Source organism: Lissotriton helveticus, chromosome 9 (genome assembly GCF_964261635.1).
Source record: "Lissotriton helveticus chromosome 9, aLisHel1.1, whole genome shotgun sequence".
In the NCBI taxonomy this organism is placed as follows: Eukaryota; Metazoa; Chordata; class Amphibia; order Caudata; family Salamandridae; genus Lissotriton; species Lissotriton helveticus.
In genome coordinates this window covers 110,670,719-110,690,744 of record NC_136070.1, presented here as the reverse complement: position 1 = coordinate 110,690,744, position 20,026 = coordinate 110,670,719, and the positions used below count along the sequence as shown (strand labels likewise).

Sequence of the window (20,026 nt, the reverse complement as noted above, 5' to 3'; positions counted from 1 at the left end):
CCCTCATAGGATGTTGCTCCATACCATTCTGTTATCTGTAAAGCTGCTGAGCTTTTTGAATCTTCAATTGCACACGGCAGAGGTCAAGTCAAATATCCTAACTGAGGTGTTGCATTCTCCTTCTTCTGCTATTTTGCCATTGCTGCCTTTCAATGAGGCTTTGACAGAGCCAATTATGGAGATGTGGTAGAAGCCCTTATCTGCCCCTGCTGTTTCGAGGACAGTGGCTAGATGGTACAAGCCAGCTCCAGGCGATCTGGCTTTCCTTACTGCTCACCCTTCGCTGGAGAGCTTGGTGGTACAGGATTCTTGCTCGTCCTTTCTCACCACTCTGGGGATAGAGACTCAAAGAAACTGGAGCAGTCTGCTAAGAAAGTTTTCTCCTCAGCCAGCATGGCCATAAAATGAACCAAAGCCACATGTTTTTTGGGAAGGTATATCCATACCTTGTTGGACTCTACTAAAGAGGTGGCTCTTAAGCTGCCTGAGGATGACCGCGGACACTTCTTGGAAGTGTTGACAGATACACAGGTGGCTGCTTGTCAGGTTATCCAGTCAGGATTAGATATGGGCCACAGCAGACTCTGTGGCCAGGGTGATGGCTTCTTCTGTGGCCACCAGAAGGCATGATTGGCTGAGGTGCTCGGGATTCTCTCCAGATGTACAGGCTACTCTGCATGATCTGCCTTTCGATGGGTGCAAAGGCTGATTCAGCTCTGCATCGCTTCAAGGACAGTAGGGCTACTGCAAGATCATTGGGCCTGCAGCTTCATCCTAGGGGCTTTGGATTCAGGAGATATCGAGGTCTTGGGAAATCAGCTTCTTTTCAAGGCGTCAGCAGCCGCAGCAGCAGCAGCAGCAGCAGCAGCAGCAGCAAAAGCAAAATCCTCTGTACAGGTCATACAGAAGAAAGGGTAAAGGCCGCCTGCGGGGGCCCTCCTGTTAGCAGTCCTCCTCTTCCTCCCCTGTCCCCACCACCAGGACCACAGGGAAGCAGCTCTGGATCCCCCATTTTAGAACATGTTGGTCCCGTAGGAGGCCGTGTGTCCCATTTTCTACAACATTGGAAATCAATTACATTAGATCTTTGGGTTTTGAAACCTACAGAAAATGGGTATGCCCTTCCTTTCCAGGAGTTTCCCCCTCCATTCCCTCCTCGCCAGGTCTGGTGTTCAGAGGACCATTTGTTGCTCTTGCAGCAGGAGGTTCTTGTCTTATTACAGAAAGGTGTGATAGAGTTGGTTCCAGAGCAGGAATGGGGTCAAGGGTGCTACTCCCGGTATTTCTTGATCCCCAAGAAGGAAGGTCGGTTTAGGCCAATTCTAGACCTTAGGATCTTGAATCTTTCCCTCAAGCAGAAGAAGTTCAAGATGTTGACCCTGGCTCAGGTTCTTCAGGCGCTGCAACAGGAAGACTGGATAGTGTTGATCAACTTGCAGGATGCGTATTCTCATCTTCCTATCCTGAAGTTGCAACAGAAGTATCTCAGTTTTACGGTGGTGTCTCAACACTATAAGTTTGTGGTCCTTCCTTTCGGTCTTACTTCTGCACCTCGGGTCCTAACAAAGGCAATGGCGGTGGTGGCAGCTCATCTCAGAAGGTTGGGGATCCCTGTATTCCCTTATCTGGATGACTAGCTGCTCAAAGCCAGGTCGGCACAGATGGTGCTGCATCATTTGCAAGTAACAACACAGCTGTTGTTCGACTTGAGTTTCTCGATAAATGTACCCAAATCTCACCTGGTGCCCTCTCAGCACATGCTCAAAAAATGCAAAAAATGGTTGTGCACAGGCTCATAAGTTGAAAGTAAAATTAACGTTTGTAGCGTGCCGCAGAGGTATCACTCTCTAGACCTTGGAGTGTTAGTCAATGATACACATAAAAGCATCGCTTAAAATCAAGGGACAGCCCTCCGGGTACAGCATGAATCGCAGTCCGTGATAATGTTTAGTAAATCAAATAGTAATCCAAAGGTAGACCCCAAGTTCATTCAAAAATGAAGAAAAAATAAGGTTTATTCAATCCATGAATATTTTGTTGTGTCTTTTCTTTTTCAAGTCTGCAAACTCATTCAATATAACAACATGATTTTAACAAGAGTATTCCCAATGCATTTCGTGCATCTCAGTGCACTTCTTTAGGGGAAATCTAAAGATGAACATAACATTTAACTTAATGAGTAACCACTCCGCTTAGTCAGGAGAATACAATATGAAGGTTTCGATTAATTAGGTGATCAGTAAAACAGCGATTTTAAAAGACGAATCGGGTAGTTATTATGAAGTGCTTTTATTCTAGCAATATAAGTGATTATAGTAATCAAAACAACCATTGCAATTTGTTTTATGTCATGCAAGTTGGTTAGTTCAAACAATAATTATGGCAGTGATGCTCCAATGCTTGGAAAAAGTGAGAAGTGAGTCTGAAAATCCTCCTATGACAGGAGTTTTGTAAATTTAACTAAACAGGTGCTCCGTGAATGGAAGTCTACGCGGCAGTCAATCATGGCATATTGTGCTCTTGCGGGCGCATTCAAATGTGCGGGGAAGATAAACAGAAAAAGGTGTCCGAGTTGGGTTATATACTTCTCAACGTATGCCGGAATTATCTTACCACTAAATCAAGGTGATGGGCTCTTCATTATTTGCGTGTGTTCTCGCAATCGGTAACCGGGTGAACTCAGCGTGGTGTTAATGTGTTTGGAAATAGAAAGCAGACTATGTGAACTGACGTTTTGACGGCGCCATCTTGGAATGGGTGTCATAAGTGTCTCGTTAATATATCGCGACAGGTTAACTTTATAGGTGTTTCTTAGTAAAGTAGGGATGTAATCAGGTGATGAACGTTAAACCGTGTGAAGGTGTAAGGTGGTGAGTTCGATGAGGCTGAAAGTGATCTGAACTATCTTAAAAGGAACATAATATATGAAAAAGGAAAGGCGAATTTGGTGACGAACACATGAATTGTCATTGGTTATACTTAAGGGTGATCAACGCAGATCTATAGAAACAAAAACTGGAGGAAAAAATGCAAATCAAAGCAGAGGGTGCTTAAATCAATATCCTGGGACTATGAAGTCTGTGCTTGATGAATGTGTGTAAAGACCAGGGTGTCAAGGACTGTGGAATGAAATTCCAGAAGTTCTGTTTCTCCATAGTTCATAAGTAGCATGCGAATTCCAGACAGTCATTGAGTCCATTTGGCTTCATGGAATTTAATAAGTAGATCCACCTGTTCTCTCTTTGTAATAAGGTTTTGTTATTATCCCTTCCAGCCATTTTCTACACTGTTTCAAGGACGGTGAATCTTAATTGAGCTATACTGTGTTGTCGTTCATTAAAGTGGACGGCTATTGTCGACTTCAGATTTTTTATCCTTATATTGCTTTTATGTTCCATCGCTTGGCCGGTTGTCTGGTCCAAGAACAAAAGAAATCTTTCTCAAAACGAATCACCCCCGCCCTAAAAATCTATGATGCCAAGATCATCGCTGCAACACTATATGGAGCCGATGTTTGGGGTTACAAGGACTTATCATGTTTGGCCATTGCCCAGAATAGATTCCTGCGGAACCTGGTAGGTCTCCCGCAGTCTGCACCTATAAAACCCCTGTTACTAGATCTTGGTTGCAGACCTATCACTGAGCTGGCACAGTATCGCCTAGTGGCACTATGGCGCCGCCTCTGGACAACCCCAGAGCTTAGCCTTTTCTGCCGTGAGCTTGATGAGGTAAAATCATTGTGGGGCGCGCTAAAGATACCATGGCTCAGGGAAGTCAAAAACATTTTGCATATGATGGGCCTACCAGAGCTATGGTCTAACCCAGGGGGGTGCATCTTTCCATCTAAACCTGAGTTTAAGGCCCTTTTCTGGGCCTGGAAAAGATCTATTTTAGTTGCCCAATCTTCGGATGCAAATTTAACAGGTTTATTCTTGATGCATAAAGCCATTCCCTTTCTAGAGCAGTATTGGGATCTGATCCCCAAAGTATTAGACCGTAAGCTGTACCACCAGTTCCGTACAGGTACTTTGCCTGTTAATTCCTTTACAACAAAGTGGGTAACAAAAGCAGGAAGCAAGTGTTTCTGGTGTCCCGACCAGGAAGAAAGTGTTGGTCATCTATTCTTTGGTTGTCCTGTCTATCGATCCCCTCGTAACAAGTGGCTAAAACCCATATGTGTAACCCTGAACTGTAGCAGCCATCGAGATGCACTGTCCAAATTACAAGAAATTAGATCAGAAACGGTTGTGGTTTGTGTTGCCAAATTTTTGGGCTGGTCCTGGTTGATTCGAGCTAAGAGATTGAATATGCTTTTAAATTGATTATTTTAACCATATGCATTTTTTTTTTTGCATCCTGTTTGTTGTGTATTTTGTGGATTCCAACGGTATTAACTTATGTGTATGTCGTAATCATCTTATTTGTATTGGGGATCCGCTAGTGGAATCTTTTTATTGTGTATGGTTTGTATGTTGTCTTTTATGAATTGCTTTTATTCGAAATAAAGACATATAAACTCGAACTCGTTCCAGGATGCGGGTCTTTATCTTTCTGATCGATAAATGTACCCAAATCTCACCTGCTGCCCTCTCAGCACAACCTGTTCATAGGGGCAGTACTGGACACTACGGTGTGTCAAACTTTTCCGCCTCCGCAGAGGATCCTTGACATCAAGGAAATGATTCCTTTGTTTCACTATGATATGGTTGTTCTTGTCCTAAAGGTCTTATGCCTGCTCAGTTTGTTCCCTTCCTGCATTCTTTTCGTAAACCATGCACACTGGCACATGAGAGATCTCCAGTGGTGCCTCCACAGACAGTGTTATCAGTACAATGGAGATCTTGGAGGGATCATCAGAATCTCCATAGACACTGTGGTGGAGCTGTCTTGGTGGGGTTTTTGGTGCACTTGTCTCAGGGGAAGCCTTTTCAACCTACTCTGCCTGGGGCCCCAGTGATCATGGATGCCTCCACTCTAGGGTGGGATGCACATCTGGGGGATCTGGAGGTCAAGGGTCTTTGGTCTCCAGAGGAAAGGTTGTTTCACATCATTCTTCTGGGACTGCAGGCAATACGTCTGGCTCTCAAGGCCTTCCTTCCCTCCCTTTGCGGTCGTTCTGTTCAAGTCCTGACGGAGAACACTACTGCGATGTGGTTTATCAACAAACAGAGAGGAGCAGAGTTGTATTGCCTCTGCCGAGAGGCTCTGCGGCTCTGGTCCTGGTTTCCAGACCACCAGATTTATGTAATGGCAAATCATCTGGCCAGAGTGCTGAAGGTACGTGTGGACAGCCTCATTCGGCAGTACTCAGTGGACTATGAGTGGAGGCTTCACCCGGAGGTGGTTCACTGCATCTTCAGGTTGTGGAGGTCTCCTCGGGTGGACCTGATTGCTACTCATGAGAAAGCGCACTGCCCGTCGTTCTGCAGTCTCCAGGATCCAATGCAGGGAGCATTGAGGGATGCATTCCAACTGATTTGGAGCTGTAAGCTTCTTTACGTGTTTCCCCTTATACCCTTGATTGCTTGGGTTCTGAGACTGGGCCAAAGTATATTGATCGCCCCGTATTGTCCAAAAAGTGTGTGGTACACAGATCTTCTTCACCTCTAATCGTACCTTACGCTCTGTCTCCCTATCAGGGCAGAGCTCCTCCCGCGGTTGCCGGGGCTCACAGATTCTTTACGCATTTCCTCCCATACCCTTGATGCCTCGAGTCTGAGGAAGATTCGCCAAAACCGGGCCCAAGTCATACTGATTGTCTCGCATTTGGCCGTGAAGGGTGTGGTACACAGACCCTCCGCTCCATATCTCTCTCAGGGGAGGCCTCCTCTCACAAGGGCAGGTGCACACCTCCACCTCCAGAGCCTGCACCTTCATGCCTGGAGATTGAACGGGCAACCTGAGTTCTTTCTGTCTCGCACCGGATTTGGTGTATGATATTTTATCGGCCAGAAGACACTCCACCAAATCTGTTTATTCCTGTAGATGGGCCAGATTTGTGAAGTGGTGTGGAGAGAGGTCAATTGATCCCTAGGAGGACCATTTATCTGATGTGCTAAGCTTTTCAATCTCTTTGGCCCAGCAAGGTTGTGCTGTGGCTACTGTTAAGGGTTACTTGTCGGCTTTATTAGCCTTCCTTTATTTTCCAGACCAGCCTTCGTTGTTCAAGTCTGCCATAGATATGTGGTTCATTAAGGGCCTCACTAATTCATTTCCCCCCACTCCCCTCATTATGCCACAATGGGACTTAAATTTGGTTCTGAGTTAACTGTTTGGTTTTCCTTTTGAGCCTTTTCATAGTTGCCAGTTGAGGCTTCTCAAATTCAAGACTGTTTTTCTAATTGCTATTACCTCTGCCAGGAGGGTCAGTGAGTTTCAGGCCCTTAGGACCTCATTTATGAGAAATGACGCATCGCTGCGTGAAAGCAGCGATGCGTCACTTCTCAATCCGCACTCCTTGCGACATACCTGATGTGTCATATTTAATGTATGACGCATCATGTCGCAAGGAGTTATAGATACGTCAGTATTTCTGACGTATCTGTGTTCGCAAAAGTGACGCGTTGCTGGAGTGTGGCAAGCCCCATGTGAAAGGGCCTGCATCAGTCTTACGCCTGCTGTGAGGCAGGCGCAAGATTTTGATGCAAAGGCGTCCTAGAAGTGACGCAGTGAAATCTCATAGATTTCACTGCGTCACTTCTACGAGGCTTTTTGTGGGGGAACGCCCCCCCTGCATCCATTATACCTGATGCAGGTATAATGTAGCACAGGGGTTTACAAAGTGACGCATCTGCTTAGATGCATCACTTTGTAAATAGTGCGCAACAGGAGGCATGTTTTACGCCGCCGATGTGTCACAAAAAGTGACGCATCGGAAGCGCAAAACTGTCACAAGGCCTCATAAATGAGGCCCTTAGTTTTGAGCATCCTTTTGCAACCATCCATGCAGACAAGATGGTTCTTAGGACCAGAGCTGCTTTCCTCCCTAAGGTGGTTACATCTTTTCATCTAGGGAAGTCAGTCACTTTACGCACTTTCTATCCCCTCCTTCACACTTCCAAGGAGGAGAAGAGACTGCACCGCCTGGACCATAGAAGGACGGTCAGCTTCTACTTGCACCGAACGAAGGACTTGAGGCTGGATGGTCAGCGCTTCGTTGGTTACGTGGGATGAATGAAGGGCAAAGCTGTCCACAAGAGAACGCTTTCCATGTGGATCATCTTGTGTATCAATATATGCTATGCCTTGGCCAAGTAGGAGCCTCTTGAAGGTATTAGAGCTCATTCTACTAGAGCAAAGCGTTCAACATCAGCTTTGGCTAGAGGTGTCCCTGTGGTAGACAGCTGTAAGGCGACAACATGGGCCTCCCTCCACACTTTTGCTAAGCATTATTGCTAGGATTCAGAGGTGAGGAGGGATGGCCATTTTGCACGTTCTGTGCTGCTAGACTTTTTGGTATGAGCAGGTGGTCACCCTCCACCGGGAGAGGGGCTGCTTGGGGATTCAATTCAAAAGGTGAGGAATCCACAGGCAGATGTATCTATCAGAAGAACAAGTTACTTACCTTCGGTAACACTTTTTCTAGTGAATACTATATCTACCTGCGGATTCCTCACTGACCCACCCACCTCCCCGTTGTCTACCTACCTATACCGAAAAGGTTTTTGTGCAGGACATTGTCATTAGGAAATGTCTTGGCATTAGATTTTCCTGTTTTCCTTCTTCTTTCATTCATATACTGTGTATATTTGTGTATATATGTATATATTGTATACTATGTATACTTGCAATATGTTGTCGATCCACCCGTTCGGCTCGAAGGCACGTAAAAAATGGGTGGAATTGACGTCAGCACGCTGACAAGGTCTTCTTATGGCTCCGGTGATGTCATATGGAGTTGCGAGCAGAGCTGTGCTATTGTGACATCGACGTGGGAGATCTATGAAAAAACTTCAGTGGAATGCTGGTGCAGGGGCAATTCCGTGGAATGCTGTTGCAGGGGTAATTAATGAGGAATCTATAGTTAGATAATGTATCCATAAAAAGCATTACCGAAGGTAAGAAGTTTGTTCTTTTGGTAGATGCATCACATCCACCAACCACTAAGGGACCCCACAGAGCAGTTTACAGTCTGTTGTCTAAAGCTTCAAAAGAAAATTTTGGTGAAACATATGGAATTCAAGTCTACAAAAGTGTTTGAATGATACTTATTTGAAATGGGAGTGCGATTCACAGCTGGAGTGCACAAACCAAGGATTTAGAATCATCCTGGGTCTGTCTTTAAGTATTGATTAGCGGACAAAATGAGCATGCCAATTCTTCAGAATGACCCTTTACTTTGAATATGAAAGTGTCTTTCCCTTTATTCACCTATATCTGAAGCATATATTCTTAAGCTTCACTCACTTTCCTGCCAGAAACAAATGCGAGACACTTAGCAGGACACTTGCTGATTCCCTCCTTGTTCCTTCAAAGACAAAACATGCTGCTGTGCTCCGTACTACTCATAATCCCTGTATATAATAATACATGGGATTCTGCAATCCCTGTATAAAAACCCATCTCTAATTTCTTTATAATTGGCAACATGTGTCTCACCTGGTCACCAATTATAAAGAAATTATGTCAGAACTCAACTATATTAACTTATTATAGTAGAATTCTGACATCACAATGCCTGCTGACAGAGCCGGCAGCTGAGGGGAAAGGCGGGTCAGGTCATAGAGCATAATTAACGCAGCTGTCTAAAGAACAAAAACAAAACAATGTTTTGCTCTCCTCCTCCTTTGCTTTATAGCTGTGCAATGCCAAGCAGAAAGCAGATATTTGTGGAATCATGTTTATTGTTGCACTCCTTGGGTAATTATAGAACAGTTAGTCTATCTGCATGTTTCTAATGTGCCTTTAAAAAACTGGCTTGTATTAAACCACTTCTAATATGTCCTTATAATGTATGACAGGAAATACTTCATCCTGTAAATAATAGATGAAAGCATGCAATCCCTGTATAGAAATTAAAACAAAACTGCTCTGTTTTCCTAGATGAGTAGTGATAAGCAAAAGGAAGATATGTATGGTAACATGTTTATTGTTTCTCTGCTCCAGGTCATAATGGGACAGATAGAATCCCCCTACATGTTTCTACACATTCTGAGCCACAGTTACTTTTAATAATCTTACTCGTATATAAACTGATTCTAATATATTTTTGCAACAAAGATCTAACTGCTTTTGGTCTGTTTTTTTATTTTTTACTAGAGATTCCAATTATATTCCTCAAGTTTACCAACATCCCATCTCTTTCATATGAAAAAAGCACCAGCACATCAAGAATTTAAGTACTTTGGGGGAAGGGTTATGCTGTGAGCATGTATTATACTAATTAAAGTATCACCAGTCATACATATCTGATGGAGACATTTAGCTGCACATTCCTTAACTTTTTAATTCTCTCCTGGCGTCAGACTGGGTCTGTAAATTTTTCAGCACTACCTCGGCGCACGGGGAGATAGTGCCACATGACTCTGTGGTGACGTTGACTCCGGTTGTGAAGTTAGTGGAACATATACGTCTCCTCCGGTGCGTGGGTCCGTTTCTTCTTTTCCGTGCTGTAACGCAAATCCGGAAAGTGGTTCCAAAGGCTGTTTCTGGCCTACTTTGACAGGTTTTGTCGACGGATAACAGTGTGCTTTTCTCATGTCTTCAGGCTTTAAGATTTGTGGATCTTGTACTCCACAAATGTCAGTTACAGACCCGCATTCCGTTTGTATGTGGTGTTTAGAGGAACACCACAACTCCGAAGACTGGTGCTCCTGCCAGAAACTGAAACTGAAGGCGCACAAGGAACGCTGTATGAAACTCCTGGCAGCTCGGCTGTTGCAGTCTACCGAGACTTCACTTTGGCCTCCTTCTTCTCGTTTAGAGGGCCGTTTGGGATATTGCAAGTAGCTAGTTCCATGACGTTATAAAGGAAATTGGGAGTGTTCCTTTATATTGAATCAGAACTCCGTCGTGACTTGCAATATCCTTATAATGTATAGCACATACCTTGTAGGCCACTAGGCTCAGTTAGATGCCTTTTGTTATATCGCCCCATCTACAACCTTAAGATGCTCCACAGAGTGGGAGGAGAGAAGTGTATTTACACATGAGAACTATCTAACAGCTTTGTAATGTATCAACTTGCATGCCCTCAGTGGTATCACCAGTGTGTCATGGGGCTGTAGTTCAAGGAAGTATATGGGCACCCTGAGTGCTGTTTGAGGGTGCAGTGGGCTCCTCGGCACCTGCGGCACCAGTGGAAACTACGATCCTGTATGGATTTTGAATTTAAGTGTAAAGAGATAATCAAGTAACATGTTATTGATTTGCTGCAGATGTGATCTGGCTTTTTGTATTATGTCTAGGAATCTCCTCAAACTGCTCAGGACAATGAAGCCACAGCTCAAGAGTCCTCGGAGGAAAAGGTAACTGCAATCAGCAGTAGATCTGTATTTGTGACATCAATGTGTGAGCAGCAAATTGGTACTTTTTCGAATTCTGTGTCAAGTGTGATGTTAGCACGTTTGCTTATGTACACCCAGAAGACAGGTTCATTAAAACTCACACTGGTGACTCATCGTCCATATTTTAAAGCCATTTTTCACTAGCCGCTTAAATCGTCTCCACAGGGATCACCCAGTCCTATATTTGAAATACCTTGATATTTTTTGTCATCTAGACTTAGGGGTTCTGGAACGCTCTATATAAACTCGCAGCCTTGTTTCCAATCACTGTTGTGGTGGGTGTCAGTCCAGTTGGTTTATTTAAAGCAACACGCGCTTTCATCTCCTGAAATATCTTAATTTCTCCAATGAAAGCCATGGAATGGTGATATGAAATCTTGCAAACGTGAGGCCAAATTACACTGCGTTTTATGGATGCAGTGGAAATAGTAGGTACAGCTAGCCTATGTCCAGGGACATTGGAAGGATTATCAGTGCAGTAGTCCAAATGCAGTTTTGTCAGTTGTAATTCTTCGCCTTTGCCTTTTATGCCAATTGTTGTTGTCGAGGATGTCAGTCCAGTTGGTTTATTTAAAGCAACACACGCTTTCATCTCCTGAAATGTCTAATGGAATCAATGGAATGGTGATATGAAATCCTGCAAACATGAGTCTCAATGACACTGCGTTTTTTGGATAAAGTGGAAATAGTAGATAGCCTATGTCCAGGGATATTGGAAGGAATATCAGTGTAGTATTCCAAATGCCATTTTGCCAGCTGTAATTCTTAACTTTTGCCTTTTGTATTAATGTGGCACCACCACGAGATTGTGACCTTGACCTAATACCTTACCATACCTTAGCTAGTGGAGCCCTGCTCATAGCTAAGATCACATACAGTGACTGACTATTAGCAAGCAATGTTTCATATCTAGAGGCTTTCGAAACACACATTATTTGCACCTGCCCGCAGTACGGTCAGCCTTGGTTGATAGTTCTTGAATTCCTGACAATTCAGACTGTCTACTGTTAATGTTGGTCAGCTTTCTTACATTATTGACCTATCCATATGGTGTAGTTCTGCAAATCTAGGATGTGAGAAGTATATGTGAGAGCAAATTTAAGTCCTTAAAATATTTAATAGTGCATTGTGATAATGCCACCTATCGTTTATACAAGTATTTATTTGTTCTTATTTTATGAAGTTTTGTTTATGCTGTAAGCTTGTTTCAAAAGAAGTGTGGTTGAGACAAGACAGATTGGTGTACAAAGAGCAAGTACATAGCAGATTTAACAAACGGCTGAGAAAGTGAATCTCACATCCTTAATGTGTGAAGGCCAGATAAGACTCTTATGTGCGGGTGTTGGCCAATGGCAGACATGCGCACTACCTCCCCAGCGAATGTATCGGCCATTGCCGACACTCCGGAGGTCAATAGAGGCCCCTCTTGTGCTCTTCTTCACCAGAGGTATTCCTTGATTTCATTTTAAGCTCGGGCTTCTCGGGAAAAGCTTTTAATTGTGGGTGCCTCTCTCAATATTTTTGCCATCGATTCCTCTGTGTAATCTTGCTGTATTTGTTACCCCTTTCTTCCAAATAGGTTGTCTTTTCTGTTCCTTCCTCGACACATTGTTTTTGTACTTGTATAGCGCACCGCTACCCAACAAGGGTCTCCCAGCGCTTGTACTCATACCGCTGAGGAACCCTTCCTGGCTTTCCTTGTGAAGTGTCCACTCCTGGACACCCCCATGGTGAAATCAGGCATCCCCAGCGCTGTTGGGGGCCGTTGTGGAGATCAAGCAAGCTATTGCCCAGAGTTGCAGCGTGGGGCCCATGATTAGAATAGGCGCTGAGGCGAGAATATCAGGTCAGAGGAATTTATGAGCCGGAGACCCACCGAGGCAAGAATCGAACCCTGGTTCCGGGCCTGAGCTCTGCATCAAGGTCTGCCGCTCTAACCATTTGAGCCACACTTCTCCACATTGTACTACCATATGTCGTAGCTTTCCCTTGGGGAGCCTGCATGTTCCAAGTGTTGACCAAATGTATGCCTTACCTACAATTGCTGTATTTTTCAAAACAAACATATAGAGTGACAATACTTAGGTCTTTTTTTTTTATCTTAAGCCAAACTGGTCATATTAAAACAGAACTTCAGAGAGAGAGAAGAGTGTAGCCGAAACTATTACCATCTTGACTATATCACCAACATTTTGTTTGAAGTGGCACGTTACCTTCATTATCGATGATGGGGAAATGGTGGGCTTTATGTGTTCAGTTTCCATGCTGTATCGAGACGAGGAAAACAGCTTGTAAAACAAGTTGAATAAAACACTTTTTGTATTGCTGTCAATATCATCAGAGGTTTGTATTTCTTTCAGAGGCTCCAGCAAGCATCTGGGGAAACGTCCAAGGAAGAGGTAACTATATTGAATAGAAGAAGTTTTATTTCCTGTACATTTTTTACATCTGATTTGGCATAAAATGGCCTGATTTATCCTAAGCCAACTGGTGGGGGTCTGGCGGTTCCAACTTTTAAGGGCAATGGCACTGGGTCAATTATTGACTATATTTTTATTAGCGATATATTAATTAATAGGGTAATTGGGTATACTGTGTCTTGGTCTATATTTAGTGACCATAATCCCGTCACACTATCCATAGTGGATGACCTAAAGAAAAGGGGGAAAAATAATAGAACGGTGGGCAAATTAGATATACGGCCCACAGACCAAGCCTGTAGAATTAAATGGTGTCGGGTGATACCCCAGGATTTCCATGCCAATCTGCTGGCTACGGTCGGTCATGAGATGTCCATTTGCATGAATGTAATGGGGATGAAGATGTTCTGGCGGCTTACACTAAAATCTGCACTCAGATCGCCTCGGATCTCAAACGGCCATGCAAAGGACAGGATATAGTAAGGGAGAGATGGTTTGACCATAACTGTTCAGTACCCCACAGGAAGCTGTTGGCTGCTCTAAAACTAAACCCACTAGATAAGCCAACAATAGCTGCACTAAGGGAAACTTAAAAATTGGCCCAAACAAATCGGAAAAAGGAGTTCAGAAAGGAGGCTTGGAATGAGTTATTATCCACTGATGTCATCAAAAACAGTGCCAAGTTTTGGGAAGCGGTTAATAAGCCCTTCTTTCACGAGTCTCCTAGTAGCCAGCTTGATTGTAGCATCCAGGAGCAGATTTGGCATAACCATTTTAAATCAGTATATGATGGGGATGATGTTTGTGTCAATCCAGATTTTAAGATTGAGGCGTATACTTTATCTTTCTCAGATTCAGAGGTGTTAGTGGCAATAAAACAGGTGACGAGTAACAAGGCTCCGGGACCGAATGGTGTGCCGGCTGACCTCTTTAAATCTGATATTAGGACATGGTCCAAAATATTGTGTAACTTTTTAACAAGGCCTGTCAATTTGGCCTACCCAACACGTGGTCAGAGTCCGTAATAGTACCAATTTTCAAAAAAGGTAATAGAGGGGATCCTACTTGTTACCGTCCGATCACCCTCATTGATTCCGCAGTCAAGGTGCTCGGAAGGGTGGTGCTTAGTCAACTCACAGGATGGCTAGAGGAAACAAAAACCCTTTCAGATCTGCAATATGGTTTCAGGAAGGGTAGGGGCACGTCAGATTAATGCCTCAACTTACACCTCCTGATTGGGAAATACACAGTTGCCAAGAAGGGAGCACTATTTCTGGCATTTATGGACCTTTCCTCGGCCTTTGACCGAGTGAACAGGTCCAAACTGTGGGTCATGCTCCAGAAATTAGGAGATGACAGTAACATTGTTTTTATTTCCTTGCAGATCTGCATAGGGGTTTATCTGCCACCGTGCGAAATGATCAGATGGGCAACTGCACAGGAGGAATACGTATCATAAACGGTGTCAGGCAGGGGTGCATTCTGGCCCCCTTACTTTTTACTCTTTACATTAATAATCTGGACTCTGCACTATGTGACGCGTGTAAAGATATCCCGCGTGTTGGGAAACGCCTGATCCCGGCACGACTTTATGCGGATGATGCCGCTCTTCTAGCACGAACTGCAGTGGGGTTACAACTACTTTTAAATTCTTTTGCGGCCTTCATGAAATCCCTAGACCTTAGTGTCAATTTCTCCAAGTCCCACAAAATGAAAATTGGTCCTAAGTCCATAAGGGCTAAAACCTTTCATTGCGAGGGGAACGTATTGTCCAAGGTTTCTACCTTTCCGTATTTAGGAATTATATTTGACGATCAAGGCTCCTGGGCTCTACAAATTTTTGCAAAAAGAAATTCCTTGGCCAGATCGACATCTGCTGTTCTGGGCTTAGCACGTAATTTGTGGGCAAGACCCATGTAAGCCCTTTTGAAAATATACGGTGCGAAATGTATCTCCCTCGCAATGTATGGTGCTGAAATTTGGGGAATTAGGAACGTGAAAGCAATTCAGGTCATTGAGGATAAGTTTTTTAGAAAAATGTTATGTGTCCCACAATCCACAGCTGGTTATATTGTTCATCAGGAGTGTGGAGCTGGTTTTGTGGAGGATTTAATAGCCATGGCACCACTTTTAAAATGGTTCTTGACCTGGCTGAATCCGGAACTGGAGTTAAACCAGGAAATCTTTAAAGATTGTTTAGCTCTCGACCATGGGAATTGCATCCCCTGGCTCAGATATGTTTATAACTTGACAGTGCAATTGGGCCGACCCGAGTTATATAACTCGCCTGAGAAGCTGTTGAAGGGGGACATCAAATGGGTCAAGGATTCATATCTCTCAATGGCTGCATTGGCTAGAGAAGATAGGGAATTGGCAAAGCCGACGGTAAGGGCTCATCAACTGCGGAAAACCACCTTGTCTATTGAACCATATTTGGTTAGCGTACAAACCTCAACCATCGATTCTTACTGGTCAGATTTAGGCTGAACCAAGTTAATTTCCTCCTTGCAGGGTCATCAGGATGGAAGAGGGTGGAAGAGTTGGGGGTTTGATCGTGTGATGATTTTTCCACACAGGATACAATGCACTTTATTGTTTTCTGTGAACACTTTACCGCTATCCGGAGGCGTTTTATCCTCCCAATCCTAGCTAATAAAGGCTTTTTACAAGCTAAGCCAGCTTTTCTTTACCTCCAGCTATTATCAAATCTGTGGGAAATTTTTAATGTCGCTAGTTTCCTCACTGCGGCTGTAAGAATCATGAGAAAAATAAGCTTTGTATAACCGGCTCCAATGCACCTATCTGAATTAATTGAATGTATGGTTGTCTCAGCTCAGTAATGTGGTTTTATGAAATTCGCCCAAAATGAATTTGAACATATGTATTGTGTATTTAAAAAAAATTCTATACTGGTACCATTTTTATACGTAATTAATGGTTTTATAATTCCTTGGTATAAAATTTGTAGTATGCTTTTATGGTTTTAAAACAAACCGAATAAAGTATTTTGACTGACTGACTGATTGACTGGCTTAAACTGACATAGAGTTTCTCACTAGAGACCATCTTTAAAAAGTGTAATAGACTGTTGTCTTCCTAATGAATCTGGGCAGTAAAGTAGTTCTAAACCATTAATGCATTAATTAATAACACTATTTTACAATAGCTCAACAACTGCACAGATCTCATACCTCGGGCCTGATTTGGAGTTTGGTGGACAGGTATTCCATTACAAAAATGATGGATAACTTGTCTGCCTAATTACAATTGGCATAGGATATACTGCACTAGTAAGGAAGTAGACGTGATATCTGTCACATTTTTGAAGGAGTAATTCATCTGTCAAACTCCAAATCAGGTCTTCACACACAGAAATAGTAGAGATGTACCTGTCACCATTCTGCTCATGCAGACATGGATAAGAATTGTCTTTTACGGTTTTCTTCCACCTGGACGTTATAAATGTGACTGATGTTCCTATATACTCGGATTTTTAAAAAAAATCATTAGAACCATTATATCTGATAGAGATATCTAGCCTCATATTCCTTAACTTTTGTATTCTCCCCAGGCATCAGACTAGATCCGGAATTTTTTCAGCAGTACCTCTACACACCGGGGGACGCCACTGTATGACTCTGTTATGACATCAACTCCGGTTGTGTCGTCAGTTGAGTCATATAAATCCTCTCTGGCGCTCAGACATCAGTTTCTTCCTTTCCCCACTGCAGTGCAGATCCGGAGAAGCAATTCCTCAGGCCGTTTTTTCTGGCCTACTTAGCTTTTGTTGGTTGGAAAACAGTGTGCCTTTAATGTCATAAGTATTTAAGCCTTGTGGATTCTGTACTCAACAAATGTTGGTTACAGACCCACATTCTGTTTGCATGTGGTGTTTGAGAGAACAACGCAACTTTGAGAATTGCAGCTCTTGCCAGACGCAGAAGCCAAAGGTGCTCAAGGAACGCCATATGAAGTTACTGCCGTCTCGTCTGTCACGGTCTTTGGAGACTTCACGGCCTCTGTCTTCTTCTCATTCTGAGGTCCGTTCACTGAGCCAATCCAGGAGCATAAGCTGTTCTCCAGGATGTTGTTCTCCAGAAATGTCCAAGGGAAAGAGCAGGCCTTTGAAGCCACAGCACCCCTGACTTTGCAGCATGGAGACTCCGTCTCTCACGGCTCCTCTTGCTTGCCGGTTGAGGAGGCCATATGCGACTCCGCTACATGTCTCCCCATTTTCTGGGAGCTGGGGCATCAATGGCCCAGATGAGGGAGTATTATAATTCTCTGCATCTTTTCTTTGGGCCCCCGGCTGCTATTGGAGCTCCCACAGGCCCCAAGGAGGTGAGTGGAGCCATGCTGGTGGGTTCTTTCTCGGTGTCAGTTGGGCCAGATGAGTCCTTCGGTCAGCGCTGGTTGCGTTTGCCGACTCCGCTACAGTGCCGGTGCACAGCTCTTTGGGGACTCAACCTCTGGCATCCGTTCTGGATCAGCCCACTTCAGCATTGACGTTGGCAGAGCCAATTAAAGCCTCTTCTCCTTCGATCAACATTATAGCGTCGCCTTATCGGCGTCTATCAGCATCGAGTGCGGAGTCGTAAGGAAAATTAGGGGAATGTAGCACTTTCACCTCCTACTCGGGTGAGACTTTGGAAAGTCACCTTCTGGCGAGTGACGCAAGGGCGTCTGGGCTTTTTCAGCCCATCTCTGGGATTATTCCATCTCAAGTGGAGGAGAGTTGGCTATCTGTACTTGGTGAGGCTAGTGGGCTGGAGTCTTCCTCAGCCTCTGGGCTTCTTTCCCCTCCTGGTCTTGCTACAGAGGCAAGTTATTCCTTTCCAGATATTTTGAGGAGAGTGGCTGCCTATGATGGAGAAGTCCACTGACCATCTGATTGATGTTCTGTACCATGATGGTGGAAGAGCCTGTTCTTCCATACAGTGAGGCCCTGTTCGACATATTGTTAGGAAGTTAGGCCAAGCCTGATTCAGGGGTCTTGGTGGACTGTGCTCCCGGAGACGCAGTTAATCTCCTCAGGCATCCTACCACTCATAGTCTGATAGTTCCGGATGCAACAGCCTCACAGGATATGGATTCTTTACCTAAGACTACATTTAATAGAGACTCTAGGAGTCAAGATTCATGTGGCAAACGCAGCTTTGCTTCTGCTAGTTCTGCTTTAAGGTCCACCAGCACGTCTTGTGTTCTTGGACGTTTGTCCCACGCTTTATGGGATTCCTTTGTAGACTTTGTTGCCATCGCTTCCAGAAAATGTCGAAAAGCTGATTAGAGATTTCCATGGGGCAGCTAAGCTGATAATCAGATGAGCCGTGGATACTACTGATTCAGTATGCCGAGTCATGACATCTTCGGTGGTGCTTCAGAGTGGTTAAGGGTTTTAGGTTTTTTGGAGACTGTCCAGGCAACTTTGGTCTATATGCCCTTTGACAGCACCCATATTTTTGGGGTTCACGCCGATTTGGCATTAAGATGCTTCTGAGATAGGAAGAGTGATACAGAGTCCTAATTACTTTTTCACTGTAATATATTTGCTAGTTTTGTCCTATACTTGGTTTGTAAAGGTGATACTGGATTTTTATTTTCTTAAAAGGCCTACCCTTGTTAGGACACTGACATGCCCCCCTTTTGTTTACACCTGGTTGGTGTTCCTTCAAAGAACAGATGTTAATGTTTCAATACTGTCTTTAAAGGTTTATGTGGTTCGATAATACCCAAAATATAGTCTTTCTTTTTTCTTTTGCCCTCTGAAAATTGGCTTCATGCTCAAGTGGTAATTGCAGGTGATGCGTCCCAGGCAGTTTACCTTTTCACATGCTTCTTCGAAGCAGTAGGTGTGCTGGTAGGCATTACTTTACCGACTTTTGATATTTCTTACAGACATATTACTTATGTCAATAATGAGACCTTGCATTCATAGTGTAAACTGGACAAAGGACATGGGAATATCCTCCCCAATGTCCTGCCCCTCCTATGGGAGGGACCCCAGAATCATTCCAACCCTTTCCTTAGGGTACTTAAGGGCTTACCTGCGAGTGGCTCCCTAGATTTGTCGTGGGACAAGATGCAGATCACATACCACTTCAACTTCAACTGTCTGGGTACTCTGGACCTCGCAGGACTTAGTGTTGGGAACCGAGACTGCAACTAGGAAAACTCCTGCTGCTCCTTGTATCATTGTCCTGCAAGGCTGTTGCAATATCTGTGTTTCTGCTCCATACAGGTTCTTCACAGGGCCTGTGGACATCCAAGACACCCAAAGGACTATCCTTTGGAGTGTGAAGGAGTCATTCCCCTGCGTCTGCAGACACCGCAATGCAGCTGACTGGTCTGCTGATCCTGGGCTCTCGTAGACTTCGAAAGTCTCAGCAACACAGTTGGTGGTTCTGCAACTACCTAGAGGCCTGCACTGCCTTCTCTCTGAGTTTGAGGCCAGTATCCCTCGTCGGAACTGCTGGAACAGAACCCTGTGCACTGTGGTCCTTCATCCTTTGGTGAGCTGCTTGAGGTCCTCTTGCAACTCCTGTGCCCGTCAGTCCTCTCGAGTGTCTTCTTGGGCTTCAGTGGGCTCCTCTGCTTGCTTGGGGCCACCGGACACTTTTCACCTTCCTCACCAGCAGCATCTTCCTAAAGTTCTCCATGGTGGTCTAGGGCGATTTCAGACGTGACTTCACACCTATGCACCCAGCTTCCCTGGTGTAGGTATCCTGGTTCCCGGGGTATCCACGGGTGGAGTGACTCTCCAACCTTCCACAGCGTTTCTTTGGAGTACACTGGGAAGAGTCATTCTTCTTTAAAATTGCAACAGTGACTTACCTTTTGACTAACATTGAGCACGCAGTCATGCTTCCACTGTCTACAACGACCTCCTTAGGGTCTTTGATACTCACCTATGGTGGTTCCTTAGAACCCCACCTCTTCTGGTTTGGATACCACTCTTTTTGTAGGCCAAGCTATGTCCTCTTCAGTGGCACTAAGTCAGCCTGCCTGGTTGTGAACCTCTAGGTTTTCGGAGGCTGTTCATGCCACCTTGATTGACATGCCTTTTGATGGCGCCCATTGGTTCGGCATGCATGCAGGCTCTGC

At 44.3% G+C, this 20,026-nt stretch overlaps 1 protein-coding gene across 8 annotated transcripts in view; it reads left to right on the top strand.

The window, feature by feature from the left end:
• Positions 1–20,026, top strand: part of LOC144780983 (uncharacterized) — a 1,867,627-nt gene that overhangs the window by 990,576 nt on the left and 857,025 nt on the right. For all 8 annotated transcript variants that reach the window (XM_078659579.1, XM_078659581.1, XM_078659578.1 and 5 more), the window contains 2 exons: positions 10,407–10,466; positions 12,866–12,904. In XM_078659579.1, the coding sequence (XP_078515705.1) occupies positions 10,407–10,466; positions 12,866–12,904 (99 nt within the window). The remainder of the gene's footprint in view (positions 1–10,406; positions 10,467–12,865; positions 12,905–20,026) is intronic.